We start from the raw sequence: 19,712 nt of genomic DNA, 5'->3' as shown, positions 1-19,712 counted from the left end.
AACACAATAAGCTTATTTTGTGTTTATTTACAGTCCCCTCTAATATATATTTTATTTAATGTGGTAAAAGGCAAAATTAATACTCTGTGCCAAATTTCAGACAAGTGTGACATTTCAAGGCTTATTAGGTTATTAAGCTTCTGAACTAAGGATTTATATTTATAAAAGAAGTGCTGACACAACCTGAACTCTGAGCAGTGGTAATGCCACCACAAGAGCATGGTTCACATGCAGTGTGAACAGCCCAGATTACCTTATCCTAATAAAATGAAAGACTTAAAACAGAGGAAGTTATTTCAAAGAATCGTATTTCTAGTGCTGTCATGTTTGCAGTCACATTTGGGTTTAAATGATGGGAAAACATGAATCTATTTATATATTCTAAAGTTACACCCACAAAACAGGATCCCAGAGCAATTCTCACAAACAGGGTTTGCAAGAATACAACAGAAGTGTGTGTAGGTAGGTGTGTGTGCCTAGATGGATTACGTATGTAATCAACATGTAAAGCTCCATAATGCTGAAAATAATAAATTGTTGTGAATGCATAAGGGTGGAAAGTGCATTTTGCATGGATTATCTGCCCTAGTTCCTGTTCTTATTTTTGGAAAGCAATCAGCTCTTCGTGAGAACTCAGCACCACGCTGAGCCACCCTGGGGCTTTTCATGGCCCAGCCCTTCACTTTGCATTATCATCTGTTAGCAGCCACATCCTGTGCAGACTGATTCACTGCAGCCAAGAAAGGCAGCGAGAACAGGAGACCCTCTGAATCCTGAGGTCTGAAATCACTCTAACATACTTTTTTCAATGTACTATATACAATAAAGCTATCTTTTCAAAGGAATTTCCAGCCATTTTTGTTACTGAATATTCCAAATAAAAGCTTATTTTAAGATAATATGTTATTTTAACTTAATATCTTTGCATATCACCTTTACTTGAAAACTTTCATATGCCTGATTTGGACCATATATTCATCCCAATTTAATTCAAACATAAAACGGAATAATTTTGACTACTTTTGCTTAATAGCTATGGTCAAATGCAAACAAAAATCAGGTACAGATATCTGGCTTATGAATATTTATTCACTGATGAATACGAAATACATTACTATTTTCAACTATGATAATATTTTTGTTTTCTGTGAAGCTGAAGCTCATGCAGTCAAAGATAATACAGTACGTCGCACTTGTATTTTTAAACTCTTAAATGCATTACTTTTGAAATGGTATGATTTCCTGATGCCTGACTATTGAACACAAATATGTTACAAGTCAATTGAAAAATCCAAATTACTGTTACAGTCTTTCTATTACACTGTATTTCTGTAATATCTTAATATCTCACAGCACTTTTAAGCATTAATTTAAATGTAAAAGCAACTATGAGATTCTTGCTTTACACATAGATGAAGAGATTTCAGGGATAAAATGGCCAGCGCTCAGTGGCTGGGCTGGACGTACCAATCTTCAGTCTTAAGCTTCCAGCTTTCAGCATTAACTCCAGTACTTTAAATTACGTAGTTTGATGTATTTGTTTTAAAAGTTGCAATGTACGGCTCAGTCTTTGTACAGAACTTTTTCAAACAGTCCCCTATCATGATTACAGCAACAGCAAGACATAAGCAAACATTGTATATAAGCAAGTTATATGACAGAGTGGCAGAGATACAGTTGCCAAACCATACAGAAATATAGTTTGCAGGTACCAGTGCTACCATAGCACACAGTGAGGGATGTATATTGATGTGGCAATAGGAGATCTGTCAAAAAGCATCAGTGTGGGCTCAGCCCGTGAATCCCATTTGTCTCCAGTGTAACATGACTGATTACAGCTGAATCATGGTGACTTTAAACGTACAAGTCCATTTTCTAAGCTAATTAAAATCAGGGAAGCTAGTATTTCTAAAGTTAGCACAATTCAGCTCCTATACGAAATACAGTATAATCAAGACAAATGGAATGTATATCTCTGATTCAGTTAGAAACTCAATAGCTGGAGTTCAAGGGAAACAGTGCTACTAATAATCCATAGATTGCCATTTTACTGTATCACTTATAACAGGAACCAAATAAGAACAATCTGTGTTTTCAGAGACATTGATATAATAATCACAAAGAATCAAAAATTTCTTTGAGAAACCAGACTGACCCACAGAAGCACCTCAGATGGACAGCTAAAAACATACATCATGGGTATGTAAGTGCAGTATTACCATTTAAAACTGTAGAGACCTTACGCTGATGGTCTGCAAGCTGTTGAAGGCATCTTAGAGACCATCACACAACTGGTGTCAAAACCAGAGCAGAACCCCATGCCTAAAACAGCACCCAACAATTATAAGACTAGCGGAGTTCAGCTAAAGTTAGAAACTAGATGATATTTTTAGAAAATTTCCCTCTTACAGGTCGTCTTTGTCCACGTTAAGCCAGCTTTACAAAAAAAGTGGTTTTAGCTAACCAAGTCACTGCAGCAAAGGTCAACACTTTCCTGACCCTCTTCACTCATGAGCTTATCCTTGTGACACCCAACTCAGTGATGTTCCAGTATCAAAACCTGTTAAAGCTTTCAGGGTAAATGACATTGGAATGGGAAAGAGATGAAAATGTTACGTTCCGAAGCAAATTAGTCTTATTTGTTGTTCATAAAGTGGTAACAGAAGATAAGCAGTTATAGGGTTGGTGGTACCTCTGGACCATGTGTGGTGTCTGAGGTATCAGGCTTCACACCTTTACCTCGCCTGACCTAAATTCTACCATTCTGCTATTTTTAGAAACGACCTTGAAAAACAGCAGCTGGTGTGCCAGCCAGGAGCTCTCAGCGTGTTTAACAAGGCTCAACACCCCTGCTAACCTTCTCCTTTGTCAGTGGACTCCGAGATTAATGCGGTGATTAGGTGGCTTTCTAAAATGAGGTATTGTTTCATTTCAGCAATAGGAAAACTACAGTGCATAAAACAATAGATTTTAAACCAATTAAGCAGCCTAAAAGCATATCTATTTCCCTTAGGGCTCAATGTGTCTTGAAAAGCTAGGAAAACCTAACAGTTTCAAATCCTCTCTCCCTCCACACACCCCACAGCCAACAACTGTACTCGACCTTCTCCTTTCTAACTGTTCTGTCATCTTTAGCTCTTAATTCTGGTGGAGCAGCTGTGTAAATATAGCTGAAACTAAGAAATCATAATCTTCACAGCTCAGGGATTATCATCTCTTACCTTCCTGAGCTGTTTGCAAGCAGGTATTTAGTCTGGAAGCACTGTCTGCCCTCCCTGCCTGCTTTTTCTCCTTAGATTTTGGGTTTGCCTTTGAATAAAATCAGTATGTCAATACTCGGTGGCTGTGCTATTCACCAGGCCCCGCAGTGAGCAGGCAGACTTGCAGGCAGCATCGCCCAGCCACCGCAGAGGTGCCTCAGATCACTCACAGCCAGCGCCAATAAAACAGGACACTGAGAGGGAGGAAACTCAAGTCCTTAATTTGCTGCTTGGGATTTTTTTCAGCTAGGTCTTTCAAACTGCATTTTTTTCTTCTTTACAGCTGGTTTAAGAAGATGCTTTAAAGAAGGGCAAGGTACCAGCTACATATCACCCCTTGATTTTGTTCTCAGGTAGGTAGGATGGCAGTGGGAGCCCCTATGACAACTCCAGGCATCACCCTGCTGTGAAGTCAGGCTGTGTATTTCCCTTCAGTTTAAAAACACATGCAAGAGTTTATCCACACAGCTCTGCAGTCTTGTACTGCTCCTAAAAATAATCACAGCCTGCAGAGCAGCGTGAGAGGGGCAGGCCTTCACATACCTATGTCAGTCAGGATTAAAAAATAAATAAATAATAAAATCCTTTCCTCATCCCACAGACTAAACAAACAGGAGAGGATGCCCATTCACGGCTTCCTACGCATCCCTTCCAGCAGCAACAAGAGTTGTTTTGGCTCAGCAACACGGGGCTACCGGCTGTCAGAGCGGGGCTGTAAGCTGTGACCCTCTCAAAAGATGAGTCACCCAACACTGATCCAAAAAGCACAGATTCATGCCTAGATTGCTCTCTCAAAAGAAGTTAAAGGAAGATAGCATTATGCGTACACATTTGCTAGCCTTCATGCATTGCAATCCGCACAGCTGAATCAAAAAATCAGTGCAGGATCTAAACCCTCCTCCATGCCAAGAATGACACTCTCAACAAAAAGTTTCAGCCAGACACTAATTAACACCCTGCTATCTGTGAACAAATGATCCAAGATGTAGATAACCCCCCCAAGAAGGCAGAGCTGCCTTCGTGCAGACCTGCTGGGGTCCAGAAGGGCTTGCTAGCCCGCCCAAACTGCTTTCAGCTCCTCGCTGCTCTGTGACCACCGTGTCTCAGCTGGCAAACCCCCCAGGACCGAAGCGCTGTGTAAGGTGGTACACAAGCGCAAGTCAGGCTGGGAACTGTGGACTGGCTGTGGGTACTGGTTTCCACACACGAAGAATCAACCAGGATAGGATAAAACATTAAAATTTGAAGAGAGAAAGGTTTCACCTATCACCTGCCTGAAAACCATTTTTTTTTTCAAATGTAAATGCACATTCAGTGCAACACAACTTAAAAGTGATGTCAAGAACCTGAAGGAGTCTCACCGTCCTACACTACTTTGTCTAGCTGAAACAGTCATAAGCTAATACACAGCCACGCAGCTAGAAAACAGAGACCAGATCCTGAAGGCTGGTTAACTATAAATGATTGCATGTGCATAAACAGCTGAGGCAATGCCATACCAACTTTTGTAAGCAAAGACAAGTGATAAGGTTAGAAGACCTTGTGGTTTGTTCGTTTTTAACAGTGCTGCACCGATTTAAATGCAATTCCACACCTTCTTAAAGTAGCAGCAGTTTGAAACATATCCAGTGCCTTGAAGAACAGTGTCATTTGCGGCCCATTTTAGCAAAAATTATTTTAAAATTTAATTTGTGTATGTAATTCCAGCATTGTAACAAAATTACACCTGCTTGTTCAGCTCCTCTAAAGATTTTCTTACACATACCAGTATTCAGGCCAGAACTGTCAATTCATCGTATAGAAGAGAGTGATCTCAGGCTGACAGAACTACGCCTGCAGAAACTCCATCAGCTAAGATACCAAATGCTCTACTGCAATCACCATTTTGTTCATAGTTGAAGACTTGGTCACAGTAATACATAACACAGTTTCGGCGCTACAGCTACATTTGTATATTTTACTCAGAATAGTTACTGTAATATTCCAGCAAAACAGTTCTAGAACGGATAAAGGTATAGCTTGAATGTAAAACTCATCCCCCAGTCAGTTTCCTACTTCCATGTCAGTATTAAGTATCACAAGATAACAGCCATGACATTTTAGAAACACTACTCTCCACCTTCTCTCACTTCTTCCTCCGTAGTGCTAGAGTACAGATCAGTCATGTCTTTGTACTTAAAAGCATTCACTGAAGTTTTTATACATAGAAGAGTTTAGGGAGACTGTCACCAGACAGACACTAGCATATTTAATACGTAGAACAAAATACGGTTGGCTTTTTCAAGAAGGATGCCTTTTCAACTATTCCCAATAGAAGCCTCATGAATACTCAAAATGAAGCATTTAATACTTGGTATTGTAGTTTGTTTACTGGGTACAAAGAGCCAGCCTGTCATCTCACCTTCCTCACCCTAGTAGTACTGTGCACCTGATAGGAAGGAAAATGTTAGCCAGATTACACCAATTACACCCCAAATTCATAGGGCTCAGCATCACTAACACAGCTTTTTCTCAAGACTGACTGTTAGTAACCTACTTTTGATGTGCCACCAGTTACGTAAGTAGAAATTAAAAGATCAGGTTTTTGAGAGGTAAGTTTGGATATTCGTGTTCAAACTGAGCAATTTTGATTCACAGGCTAAATGAGGTTTGTCTTGTCTATGTTCCAGTCCTGAAACTAATTAGAAGCTTCCATGTCTCTTGCCACATTCTACTCGCTGCCATAAAATCCGAGGATGAAATTCACCCAAGGCTTAAGTACACATGAATCCCTCAGCTTCAGATACATGAGCCTGAAGATACTAAATTAAGTACCACCTGTGAATATATGTGATAAATGCCCAACATTGCCTATTAAACGTTGCACATAACACAAAATATATTCAGCTATATGAAAGATTTTTCAAATTATGCAAGATCAATCACTTCAGAAAGGAGTCACTGCAGTTAATATTTCTTCTGTGAATATACAGACATGCCATTGATTTGAAGTTTTTAATGAGATACCTGCAATTTATAACACCGTGGCATTTATGAGCCTCACCACATGTATAAGACTTTGGTTTTCAACAGAAATAGCTCTACTGTTATTAGAATCAATACATGCACAGAGGTTGATGAGAACATACTGCTGCAGTACAAGAAGTCAGACACCTTCTCTCTGCAGGCTTGTTTTGAATTGTTTATTAAGGTTTAAGAAGTCATCCACATTTCTATAAATATAGACATTACTTGAGTAAGTGACTTACAATGTCACCAGTGCAGGTACATATATAACCAACATACAAAAGCTCCACTGGAAGCTACTTCAGTTTATTCAAAAAGGACCAAGATGTCATTAAAAAAACCAGCTGTCACTTTCAGTTATTGAAGACACTAAAGTGCATTTTTGGTTACCTCCTGTATGAACAGCTGCTGGTTAAAAAGTTTGATTTTTTTTTTTTTAAACATATCTAAGTTACATTGACTGACATTCAGGTTTGTAGCTGTCATCCTCCTGATACACGGCAGCAGGTAAGAAAAATGTATTACTTTGCTGGTTGAGTAAGAGGAGGAAATAGATTTTGCTTTTTTTTTTTTGTACTTTTTTTTTTTTAACCCGGTATTTCCAACAAAAGTTTAAAGAGAATCTAACATTCTGATGAATTTTTACAGCACCGCTAAAGTTAGTCTTAAAAATCCAGGCTCTGTTTTAGCCCTTTTAATTGCTAGCCAAGTATCTAAAGAGTCACTTGAAGCTCTGTACCAGTAAGAAAAACTACCCTCCCTTTTCCGTCAAGCACTATCCTGCCCAGTTAACACTGTTTGCACACTCTGTAAACAAGAACAGCTTAAAGCATAATTAAAGCAGAACACAGGCCCATCTTGAAAATCTTCTTCCCACCCCCCTGCCCAGTAGTGTCAAATGTTTTGAGTGTATAAAGCATTATTACATTCCTAACCACAAAATACTTTAAGAGTCACGATTAAAAAAGCATACGTTGAAAGTGACATAGCAATACCACTTTAATAAAATGGGGTATTTTGGGGAGACACAAGATGTGCTCTGCTAATTTTAAGTCCATCTTTTACTTCATTGTAATTTTGTTTTATTGCCAGAAAAGTCACCAGTAGAGTGAAGAATGCTGCACTGGTTAGAACCACAACAGCCAGAGTTGTTCTTTATAGCTCCTTTACTGCAATTAATTTACTTTTGATAGTAGGAGGACATAATACTTATCATTCAGAAATAAACTACTAATTTTGAGTAATAGTTTAAACCTGGTTAGCACTGTATAATGATGAATGGCTACTTCTAAAAAATAAAAACCTTTCATACTAAAAACATGCTATATGTTGGGAAACCACTTTTCCATGCTCCAGCGTGTTGTTTATATTTTTTACTTGTCAAAAAGTCTTTCTTTTATCAGTTGAAGAATCCACAGCACTTCAAGTATTTGAACTGAACATGATTCAATTTCAGAAAGTGCCAAATTAAGAAAAACTACACATGTAGCCAAGCTTTCATAGAAATCCCCAAACAAGATAAAAAACAGCCTCTCAAAATAATGGGTTACTAGCTTCATACATGTTTTTAAAGCTGTATAACGTTCACCTAAACACTCCACTTACGAGCATTAGAAGTTTAAAAACACAGAACACCTTCAATGCAAATTGCTTGCAGAGGGCACCCTCAAACATATGAATACAACACTAAGCAGAAACTCCTCATTTTATTTGGCTATTTAGACATCCATGTCACATATACCCACTCATCCATTTCCTGATAGTATTACACCATCTATTAGGGCTTCTGAAATAATGCAGAGCCATAAAACTCAGAAGGGACTATTAAAAAAAAAAAAGTTCCGTAACTGCACAGCCTTCCACACGGCAAGGTTGTACAACTGATTGTTTAATGTAACTAAGCTTAACGGCATCCAAACAAGCAGGCCTGGGTTTGGAAGCTGTCTTATGTCAAATTTTGACCATGTAACTACTCTAGAATAGAAAGGTCAAAATAGAACTCATCTCTTCTTTTTCTGCTGCCTCAACATTTTCCTTCGCTTAATTATCATATCATATAGTTTCTCCAATCCCTCTTTGAGTCCATCTCCAATGATTGCACAGGTAGGCTGCAAATGCCAGGGAGTCGAAGAACTCAGCTCACTCATTGCTAACATTTTCTCAATTTCAGAAAGGGAGAGAGAGTTCCTCAAGTCCTGCTTGTTAGCAATGATAAGAACAGGCACTCCTTGATTTTCAGATATCCTAGTAATTTTATGAAGTTCTGTTTTGGCCTCCTCCATTCTCTCAACATCGACAGAGTCCACCACAAACACAATGCCATCAGTGCACCTTGTGTACGACTTCCACAGCGGCCTTAGCTTCTCCTGGCCGCCCACATCCCAGAAGTGGAAAGTGACCGTTTTCGAGTTGCCCAGCGTCACTTTGATTTTCTCCGTGTTAAATCCTTTAGTGGGGACGGTGTTGACGAACTCATTGAACTGCAGTCTGTAGAGCACGGTCGTCTTTCCAGCGGAGTCCAGTCCCAAGATGACAATGTGGAAACTCTGGAAAGAAGGCAGGCTGGAGAGGATCGACGTCTGGTCCGAGAGTCCATTCCCCATCGCCAGAAGGGAAGGTGACAGCAGGCTGCCACGAGCAGAGGCCAGCTCCCACGGCTACGCTCGCCGCCGCGCTAGGCTGGGATCCTGCCAAGGACACAAGCGGCGTTAGCCCACGGCTGATCCGGCTCCACCTCGGCCGGGCTTTCGCGGCCACAGCGCGCCGGCCAGCGCCGCCGCCTCGGCTGCAGAGGCGGCCGCAGGCAGCGCGACACGGAAGGCCACGCGTCCCCCGCCCGGCTCGGCGGGCTCTGCCGCCCCGCGACGCGGCGGCGGCCGCCACCGACACTGCAGCTCGCCGGGCACCCGCGCCCCTCACCGCCACCGCGGCGGCCGCCGCCGCCGCCCCGCCAACCGCCGCCCCTCCCCTGCCCTCCCCTACCGCTTGGCCTCGCCGGCGGGCACGTCCCTCAGCGCGGAGAGGCGAGAGCAGCCCGCGACCCCATGCCCGCGCGCCGCGTCCACCGCACGCGCCACCGCTGCTGCCGCCACCGCTCCTGCCGCCGCGACTCCCCCGCATCTGGCGGCGAAGCGCCTCCCAGCCCGCGCCTAGCCCCGCGCGCCCCGCCCCGCGCTCCCCATTGGCTCCGCCACGCGGCGGGGGCGGGGAAGAGGGCGCGCTCCGCCTCGCCGATTGGTCGGCAGCACCGGCCACTCACCGGAGAACCCGACTTTTACCGTCCTCAATCGAACGCTGGGGCCGAGCGCGGCCGGGGAAAGGGCCGCGGCCTCCGCAGCGGCAGAGGGGGCGCACCGCTCCTCGCCCCCGCCCTGCCTGAGCGACCCCACTCCTCCCTCCGCGGGGCGGCGTCACTGCTTCACACGGCCCCCTCGGGGAAAGCCGACGCTGCCGCGCCCTCCGCCCACGGCGCGCGGGCCCGTGCCCCAAGGGACGGCCTTAGCGCCCCGCCCCTTCGCCAGAGGCGCGTGCGTTCTTTGAATGTGGGTGCTGTCACTCTAGCCCCGCCCCCTAGCGGCGTGGGAAACGGCGCGGCGGCGCGCAGCCCTCGGGGGGCCGGCGGCAACGCCCCTCTCCGGCCGCCCTTTCCCGCTGAAAGTCCCCCAGGAAAGCCTCCCAGCGCGCGGCAGACGGGGCCTCCCCGGGGCGGCAAGGGGGCGCCGGTAGCGCTGCTCCGCTCGCCCGGTCGTTGCGTCATCCCTCCTCTACCACCGGCCGCTCCAGCAGGCACCGCGCGCCCTCCCGTCGCCTAGCAACGGGCTTCAAAGCCGCAGCTCGCGGGCCGCCGTCCCCCAGCTGCGGCCCTGCCCACGTGACCCGCCGCGGCCTGCGCTGGCGGGGCTCCGCCCGCCCCGCGCGCCGTCGGTCCGCGGCGCCGGGGAGGTGCCGCCGGGGCGCGGCTGTTTCCTCCTCTGGCGGCCCCCTCGGAGCGGTTCTGGGGAGGCCCGGGTGAGGAGCACTGCCCGGGAAGGCGGGGGTGCTGCAGTGCGGTCGGCACTGCTGTCAGAGCCTCAATAAATTGCCTTACAGCTCTTAGTCTCTTGGAGTGACGCAGCAGGTGTCCCCGGGTGTAGGCCACCGTCGCGCCTCAGCAGCAGTGGAAGAGCCCGTCGGCTGCCTCACCCCACACCCGGGACCTCTGCAGACACTGACGGGGGCGAAGTGAGAGGGGAGGGAAGTGCTGTCCGCGGGGTTTCTTGCGGTTGTAGCATAAACAGGAGCGAGTGGCCCGAGGCCCCAGCCCCGGCTGTGTGTGCTCACGGTACTCCGCTTGCTTTTCGTTCGTCCCCGGGAAAAAAGGCAAACAGTTCGGGAGGAGCTGGGAATAACTGAGTGGATTAAAGCGTCCTGTTAGACGCCTGGCACGTAGAGATAGCAGCAGTGCTCACGTCTGAATTAACATAAATGTCACCTAGCTTAGTTACAAGGAAGGTTTCCCGTAGCACAAGGATATGTTAAGTGATTCTGCATTTTAATATCTAAGCCTGATTTGAGCAGTGAAGTCTTTCAAACTCAGAACTAATTACTAGCATCTAATTAGACATTTTTGTATGTTACTGTTTCCAGAACATACAGGTTTTAGAGGAGGCGTATTTTAGAGGAGGAGTATTTTCTCTCAGATGTTCTTGCTGTCTCTCCATTGTTCTGTTCCTTCCCACTGCTCTCTTCACTTACTGCATTTGACGCTAGTTTTTATTCAGATGTGGCAGTGTAGATGGCTCCTTCTGCCTGTGTTGGATGTACACCAGCTCGGTGTAAAATACCAATAGCACACAAAAGGATCAGATATGCTGACTTCAGAGCAGGGCATACTAGAAAAGTCTTCATCCAAAACCCTTGGATAAAAATTATATAAATTAATCTTTTTGATAAAAGCATGCATTCAAATGCTAACTAAAGCTATTGTGCTACTGAAGTCTGCTGTTCCAAGTGTAAGTTTTCTCTACTTTGTACTACAATTAGCCAAGTCTTTGACCAGCTGGGCGCCAGGAAAAGAGAAAAGGGGGCATTTTCAATATTAACCTTGCATTTTTTCTAGCAGACTTTTAAAATTTCTTGATGTGGCTGCTGAAAAGGGATGAATTTTCAAGAATATTCTAGCAATCATATTTAGTTTCGCTTTGAAAACATTGTATATTATATTTTAAATCACAAAGAATTATGATGTATACAAGAGAAGTAATTTAATAGTAAAAGGACATTGTATAGCAACAAAAATTCCACAGTGTGTTGTAGGCAAGGTTTCATGTTATTAAAATGTTAAGATACTCATTATAGTTCTACTAAAAATAGCCAAAGTTTCATTTGCTTACATCTGAGATTAATGTTTCCCTGCTTTTATGTGTGTTAGTTATTTACATCCTGATCTTGCAGATGACTCTCTTTGGAGGAAGTGGCCTGTTTGTATAGGAAAGTGATTTTACATCTATGGAAAAGTAGGGGTAAGTTAGTACCCCTAAGGCCGACTAGTAAGGTTTCTGATTTGGCAGCATTTTACACTACTTTTGCATAGTAGAAAGAACTGCAGAGCATATAATGTAATAGAAAAGCATTTATAGTGACAGTAGAAGTGGGCCTTAATTATTCCATGGATGGTTTTCAGCAATTTAAAATTGGTGGAAACCAGATAGAAATACCTTGTTAAGGACTGTTACTAGAGATAATAGGTTTATTCATAAAACTTGACAAGCTGAAATAAATCAAATTGACCTTTATCTCAACCTACGAAATTATGTATTCCCTATTTTTAATGGAAGAATAAGCCTATTAGATATTACAGTCTTGTAAACTTTAATGTCTGATTGTTACCAGGATCTGTTCACACTTTAATACAGCTTTATAATAACATATATTACGATAAATTCCACAAGGAGGGATATGGGCCAGCTCCTAATTTCGTTGGGAGTACTTAAATTTTAAACGTAAAATGCGGAACGATTGCCTTTATCTCTTGCTCTGCTGAAAAGCAGTCAATACATAACAACAGATTTCGGTGCCTTTGAAAAGGGAGGGGTACGGAACTGATGATTTTCTAGAGTAGAGCATATCCAACACACTAGGTGGAGATTATAGATTATGTGTTTCTTTGGAATAAGAGTTTTACGATGTCAGGGAGATCATTTTAGGATTTGAGAGAAATTAACATCTTCAGCAAAATAAGCGTATCTGTATCTGTAAATATGTACATGAAAATGATCCACACTGTCCTGAAAAAGCTTGGAGACATAGATTGTTCCACTTCTGTTTCCTTCTGTACGGTTAATTTATTTCATCCACTTGTTGTAACTTGCTATAAACTGAATTACGAACTCTCTGGGGCAGGGACTATTTTTCATTGCAAGTCTTCTTAGTGTTTAGCACCTTGATCTTAATTAATGCCTGTAGGCATTTCTGCAAAACAGCTATTAAATAACAATCCAAGTTGATCAACTCCTCCCATGCACTTCATGCTACTTTAGAAGTCAAAGGTGCACACAGGGCAGGTGTTCCAGGTGTTATGAAGGCAGTAATGGTATCTAAATTAGTGGGAGTGTAAGAAAGCTTGACACATTCAACCTCTGATAATTGAAGGTGAGGGTGAAGCGAGGCTTTGATTATCCTGTAGAAGCTTTGAATGAAGGAGGTGTACAGCAACAAGTATACTTACTTTCTTTTCAAGTATGTAGCTAAATCGGGGGGTGGGAGGGCTGTTATTAGATGTCAGGTGACAATAACTGCAAGATACATGTATGAGGAAACAATGGAAAAAGGCTTGAGCCATGTGCACACTTCGTAATGCAAAATTAAGGAGGTGCCTAATTTCTGTGTTGGGGTTGTTTTGCCTGCTGATACTTTTCTCACTTCCTATCTAACTTGTCTACATTTCTGAGTTCTTTCTGGCTCAGCATTCCTTACTTCATGAAAACAACTGCAACCTCAGCTTCTCTGGGCTAAAAACCTTTTCCCCTTTCTTTGATACCAATTTACCAGGGTAAATGGTAATATATTATTTTCTACATATGTTTCATACATATTCTATATGTGTTTTCCACATAGAAAAGGTAGCCTGGGACAAACCTTTGTGTTTCAAGAGAAAGAAGCACCATCTGCATAACATGTGGCTTCTTCATTATGGTACAATAGGATTTTTTTTATTCCAAAATGGTCCAGGAATCATTTTGGTTCAGGGCAGGTTAAAGCTGCAGCCGTTATCTACCTCTGTGAAACATCATAGATAGTCCTTATTAGGGAAGTGGACCATGAAACTGATAGTGGTGAGAGAGAGGTTGAAAACATTGCCAAGAAAGAATCGTCATAGAGTGGAAAGAGAAGACTCTTGGAAATTTTAATATTATTACCCAACAGAGACTTAGGTTACCTTTTAATATGTATCACCTCATGTGCTGCAGGAGCTATCTCACAGTGCCCAGATAACAACAAAAACACAAAGGATCATCAAATGTCCACTTGCAAGGCTGCACGCGTACTTCACAAGAAATAGTCTTTCATATGAAAACAGCAATTCATGGAAATTAAAAGCTAGCAGTTCACGAGAGTTTCACTGTGGCCAGACATTAAATCAGAGCTTTCACTTAGTGCTGCTCGTTTTAAAGGTAAATTCCATTCAAGTAGATACGATTTTGTTGTTATACAAGCACACTAGTGACACAGCAGATGAGAAATTCTTTCCAAAGTGAAGCCAGTGGGCTTGAATTTCCTTGGCCACATAAGCACAATATTCCTTTTGTTTTGGCTAAATACCATCATTCTGTAGAACAGGCTAATTACATTTATTATCCAGTTCAATAACTAATCACCTTAGCAGTTATTTTTTGTGTGAGAGTTGTGTTGTGAATAGCATGCAAATCAAATGAAGAGTGAAACATAAGACAAACGAACCAAATCCCATATACGGCAGATGCAGAGGGGTATGGCCAGAAGTATAGAACGGTAAAGAACAGAAGCAAATATGAGCAAATGCAGAAGGAGGGAGAGGAAAAAAACAGCTGCATCACAGAGCTGAATTAGTTGTAAAACACAAAGGAATGAAGTCACAAGGAGAATGAAATCATTGCAAGGGCAATTCACTGCCAGCTACAGGTAACTGGCACGTAGTGATGGGATCCCAACACCCTGTCTTCATGAAAGAGACATGTTAGCCACCTCACACTACCAATTCTTGCCGCTCCGTGCGGAATCTGTGTAGATTTCTCAGTGTATCTAGAAAAGAAAATCAATTGCATTTCAGCACAATGACATGGCAGGCCTAGGCTAGGGTAATATGTACTAATGTATTAGTAATAATAATAATAATTATTTTTACAGTAACCAACTGTAGCTCGGTTGTAGATTTAAAATTGAAGTTAATGCTCTTCAACTATACCTTAGATCTAAGATCAGAGCTAAAAAAGTATTGCTTTGAGATGCTGTTATATGGTTCTAAAAGAAGATCAAGTTCTTACATAAAATACTACAGCAGTTTCACCATGGATTTTGAGAAACCCCTTGAAAATAAACCGTAACAGTGAAATCGCTGACAAATTGCAACACATGAAGTTCTGCTCTTAAGACTGTCTCTTAAATTGACATACAAAATGTTTTGCACAAAGAAGCCTTTTATCAGCTTTGCTACGTCTGCTGAATTCTTTTATGATAACTTACATGCTGCATGAATGATTTTGCTTTGATTATTAAAAAGTAGTTGGTGGTAGAAAATCTAATTTATTTCCTCACAGTAAATAACAAAGCTTAGAGCAGTAGGAGATGGAGTCACTGTGTTACAATTTAAGTTACCACTCTGTTTAGACCACTTAATTAAAGCTGTTTTCATTTCATACATACCTTCACATGAAGTCTAACATTTACATTTTACTGCTTTCATTTTCATAAATAAACATGTCATATAGCAGGCTAACAAACAAAAAACCTTGTTCTTTGATACTGACAGTCACACTGAGTTGCATCTTGAATGCTGTTAGGTGTGTTAGCTGAAAAAAAGCGGTACTAGCGCATAAATTTTCCTGGTCATACTGAGCAAGTGTTGTCTCAGGGTGACTAGAATTCTAATCTCCACCTTTCAAGTTCTGTGAATTTTGGTTGCTTCATCCTCTGGTAGGATGGCTGTAACGGCAGTGACTCCAGGTTTGCAGAGCACAGGGAACAGTCAGCACTTTCTGTACGTGTGATACTACGTATGAGCTTTACAGCCTTGGCTTGCATATTTTCTTCAATGGTTTTACACTGATCAAAGACACCTGTACTTGCATTCACCACAGCCACAGGTTCCCCCCCACCCCCTAAGTTCGTGACACCTTTTTTTTTTTTTTTTTCCTAGAACTGCTGACTCGAGTCAAACACGCTCTTTTGCTGAGAATGTTGGGCAGCTCAGTGCTACTGTTCGAAAATCTTGCCAGTTACAGCACTGGTTCCAAGAGCTTTTTTTCCCCAATATTTTTACCCTCAGAAAAGCCATGGGCACTTCAGAGCTTTTTTGGATGCCAGAGTTATTCTATATAGTTTAAAATTCTGTCAAGTTGAGATTTCAACATCAGCTACCATCTCCTCACAATGCTTCCTTTGAAGGGCGTTGCATAATTTTTAACTATATCACTTTAATATAATGGAAGCAGTTTGCAAGCAGATTAAAAGTACTACAATTTCAAATACAAGGCAGTATCTGTTGTATTTTGTTCCTGCATAGCTAGATTTAATACGTGAAAGTATTTTCCCCACTCCAGAGTAATAATGGAAGTATTAGTAGTAAATCAGATACTGCTGTTTGCTTTGCAATGTTGCTAGCAGAGTAATGGTGAAGAAAAGAGAAAAATACAATTAAATTTTTGCTTTTCTAAAGAACTTTCTAAATATTGTATTTAACATTTATAAGGGTGCTGAGATTTGCTGGAATTAGAAAGGATTGGATAAACAGACCTTGAACATCAGAACTAAGAAGGCTTATTTTTGGTGAATTTGTATCTCAGTTGACTGTAGTGGAAAAAGAAATGCAAGTTCTGACTGAGACTTCTGACTAAGTGTTTGTGGGATGAAGCATTCATTTAAGATAGTTATTTCATAATAATCCATCCACTTGCAACAGTTAGTTACTTATTTAAAAGCTAGGCTTTGTCCTTCAGGTACTGCATGTCTCCAAAAAGAAGTGCAAGGACGGAAGAAGTGTGTAGCACTTTGTTCACCGAGTAGGACTTGCCCTACAGTTAATGAAATACTTAAATGACAAGTACAGTGCGCTGAAACCTGCTATGAGAGAATTTCAAAGATGGTCACAAAAGACACAGCGCTGCAGCTCCACTAATGTACAGGGACCAGCCTGTCCCTGCGGCTGGCAGGGGCAGGGAGCACGTGCCTCTATGGTGTGTGCACAGCTAGCTCTTGGATGTGTTCTGACCCTTTTGGCGACGGCCGACTGAAGATGCCCATCCAATATACAGGGTCCACTGTCAAAACGAGCAGGCTGTTGATCTGTAATAGCTTTGTGTAAATCAAGTGCACACCTTGAAGAGGAAATTCAGTTGCTCATCTCTCCTAAAAAAGGCGTAACAGCAATAGAAAAAGATTTCACAGAGATTACAGTGTGTGGAAATAAAATTTTATGGGAGATATGCCTAAACTCCCAGGAGGACTGTGAAAAATCTAAAGTCTCTGCTTCAGTGTATAATGTTGTAGGTAGTACAGTGATAGTGTCACAGCTCCTTGAGCTTGGTGTTCGGAGGCAACAGCTAATCTAAGTCCCTCCTGAGACAGTGAAATAGAGCACAAATAATTTGTTTGATGTTCTCCAACCACTGTTCTGTGATTTATCAGTGCTCCTAATAATAGGAGCTTGTGAGTGCTCCTTATAACTCTTGGTCACCTACAGAACAAATATGTATGGAATATAGTTAGTATCTGGCTTTCCGAAAGCATCTGTTTCTTAGATGAGTAAAAAGAAGGACCTGCTGTGCCCTAGATACGGGGCAGGGGAGGTTATTTTTATTTTTTAAAGAAGGCAACAATTTATTATGGATTTTAGTCAGATAACTGAGCTCAGGTGTAGTTGTAATTTCTTTAACGAGGTAATTAATAGCTTAACAGTGTTCCTGAAGATAAACAACACAATATATACTTTAACAGATAAATTAACTTGGTGTTTTGTAAACCATAGAAAACACATAAAGTTCACTGAGCATTTGTGCAGTCCAGTGGTCTCATCCTCTGTAGTGCTTACTTCACTTCCTACCAGAAGTCTTCCCCAGTCACTTCATTTTAGCAGTATAGTTGTGAGGCATTTGTGAGGAGTTTTCAAAAACTGTGTCACTGGACAGATCTTTTAGTCTGTCTTTTGGTCAATAGGTGTCTGAAGTGCACAGAGGAAAACACTTCATCTAGCCCAGCAAAACAAAGCGTACATTTGCACTCAAATGATACATGGCCCAATTCATTGCTTGCAAGGAAGGACAGACTTCTGACATTCACAGATTTACTGGGGTCTAGGAGTTTTGAGCTAAGACTTATTTGCATTTTCCCTTCTTCCAAGCCAACAGCACTCGAAGGTGTAGCATGCACAAACCGTGATGTAGTAGCAACTGTGCAGGTCTGCAGCTTTTCCAGGTGTGTGGTAGCTGCATCCAGCCCCTGAACATGTTTGGATTTTGACCAATACATTAAATTCTGCTTTGGATCAGAAAGGTAGTAAAAAAAGTCATCTTTACAGGAGGGAGCGGAAAGAGCAAATATTCCCTTGCTTTGATTTCTAGCACTGAAAGTAGACTTCAGTCAGCAGGATATGAACCAGAGCTAAGCATTCTAGATGGGATTTTTCTCAAGCCTAAACAGAGTTGTTTGGCTGCAGGTGATAAGAAGTACAAAGTTTCAGCTCAACCAGAGGAGTTCTTTCCCCCAGGGTCATGGGCAGTTTCACCAGCTAGCCTAATTGCTGCATGAAGGTTTCAGTCTCTTACGTGAACACACAATGGGCATCTAATACTTGTGTAGTACTGGATATTTGTTGCAGTTTCTAAAATTTCAGAAAAAAAATGTAATTATTTTTCTCAGTCACAATAGTTAAGAGTTTCAGTGAGAAATCCGAGCCTATTGTTATGTGCTATATGAACATAGCAAAAGGAAAACCAACCCTTATCCTAGGGAACTCACAAGCTTGCATTATGGTTCGGTGAAAAAAGGAGGAAGAAACAAGAGAAAAGAGGAGGATGAAAGAACAAGGTTTCAGGAAAGACAAACATTGTGTGGGTGGGGAGCAGTAATTTCAGCTCATTGCTCAGCTGTAGTCTAAAATTTTTTAAGTCTTACCGGCTCACCATGTCTTCTTTTTAAGTTAACAGTAAATCTCAAAATTATTTCAATGAATGCAAGATTGGGCCACTGTTTGCTAAAGTTTAAAAGCTAAGTCAATTGAAAATTTATTTGAAAGCTGATCACGAGTGTGCTAGGCAGAAGGCTTTCTTTTGCGCTTCTGGGTTTCAATTCTTGGATGGAAACAACAGTAAACTCACTTGGAAGACCTTATAAAAGCTGTCTTTGCAAAATCATTTTTGCTTTCATCTCACAGAGAATATGATTCAAACAAACCACATTATACATTCCGGTTTCATAATATTGAAAAAGAGTAGAAGTCTTTCAGAGAATCTGGCACCTAACAGCTGTTGCCTCTAGAGTTGTAAACTCTACTTATGTAAAAACCTGCCAAAATATTAATTTTTAAATACATACACCTTTAAGCCTTAAGTTAACATCACAGCTTTTTATCAGAATATAGGTTTCCCCTGTTCTGGCTCTCATGGCCATGCCACGCTACTTAGCAGGCTTTGAACAAAGTAAGGAAGGCAGATAAACAAACTTTGGGAGGAACAGATTGGTTAGCTGAGATTTGAATCACATCACTTAATTCCAGTGGATGGAGACAATGCCGCAAGAGCCAGTAATTCTGCAAGAGTAAGCTCTGCAGTTCTCATCTCGTCTTTGAAGGCCTTCTGACTAAAGGCCCTCTACACCTCTGCCAGCACAGGACACAGAAAGAAGATTAAGGAAGAGTCCAGGCAGGACTCTAGGAAGCAGAAGCAGCAGCGGGATACTATAAACATAATATTTTTTTCCAATTTACTTATTCCATTCAAGGCCTCTCTACTACTGGGCTATAAAAGGAACATAAAATAAATAATACCTCTTTATGTAAGAAAAAAAACAAGCACAGAAATACTGTAAGCAGAAAGAGACTATTTAGGGAATTCTTCATGCTTTGAAGTCTTTGGATTTCAGGTGGCGAGTAATATGATAGATACATGATTCATACAGCCCGTGAGTGCATGCAACCCCAATCTGAATCTTCAAAGCAAGCATCAGAAAGCTTTAAAGAGGACAAACGGTTGCATCCCTTCCTCCTGTTTTAAATAT

The 19,712-nt window shown here is 41.9% G+C and overlaps 1 protein-coding gene across 1 annotated transcript; it reads right to left on the bottom strand.

Annotated features, from left to right (window-relative positions):
* Positions 1–7,172: 7,172 nt before the first annotated feature.
* On the bottom strand, positions 7,173–8,948 carry ARL4A (ADP ribosylation factor like GTPase 4A). The gene has a single exon (XM_009821493.2). The coding sequence runs from the start codon at positions 8,867–8,869 to the stop codon at positions 8,267–8,269; it is 603 nt and encodes a 200-aa protein (XP_009819795.2). The 5' UTR covers positions 8,870–8,948; the 3' UTR covers positions 7,173–8,266.
* Between the last annotated feature and the right edge of the window lie 10,764 nt (positions 8,949–19,712).

The sequence above is a fragment of the Gavia stellata genome, chromosome 6, assembly GCF_030936135.1.
Source record: "Gavia stellata isolate bGavSte3 chromosome 6, bGavSte3.hap2, whole genome shotgun sequence".
Taxonomy (NCBI): domain Eukaryota; kingdom Metazoa; phylum Chordata; class Aves; order Gaviiformes; family Gaviidae; genus Gavia; species Gavia stellata.
The sequence above is the reverse complement of the archived record's forward strand: the minus strand, read 5'-3'. Positions and strand labels throughout refer to the sequence as shown.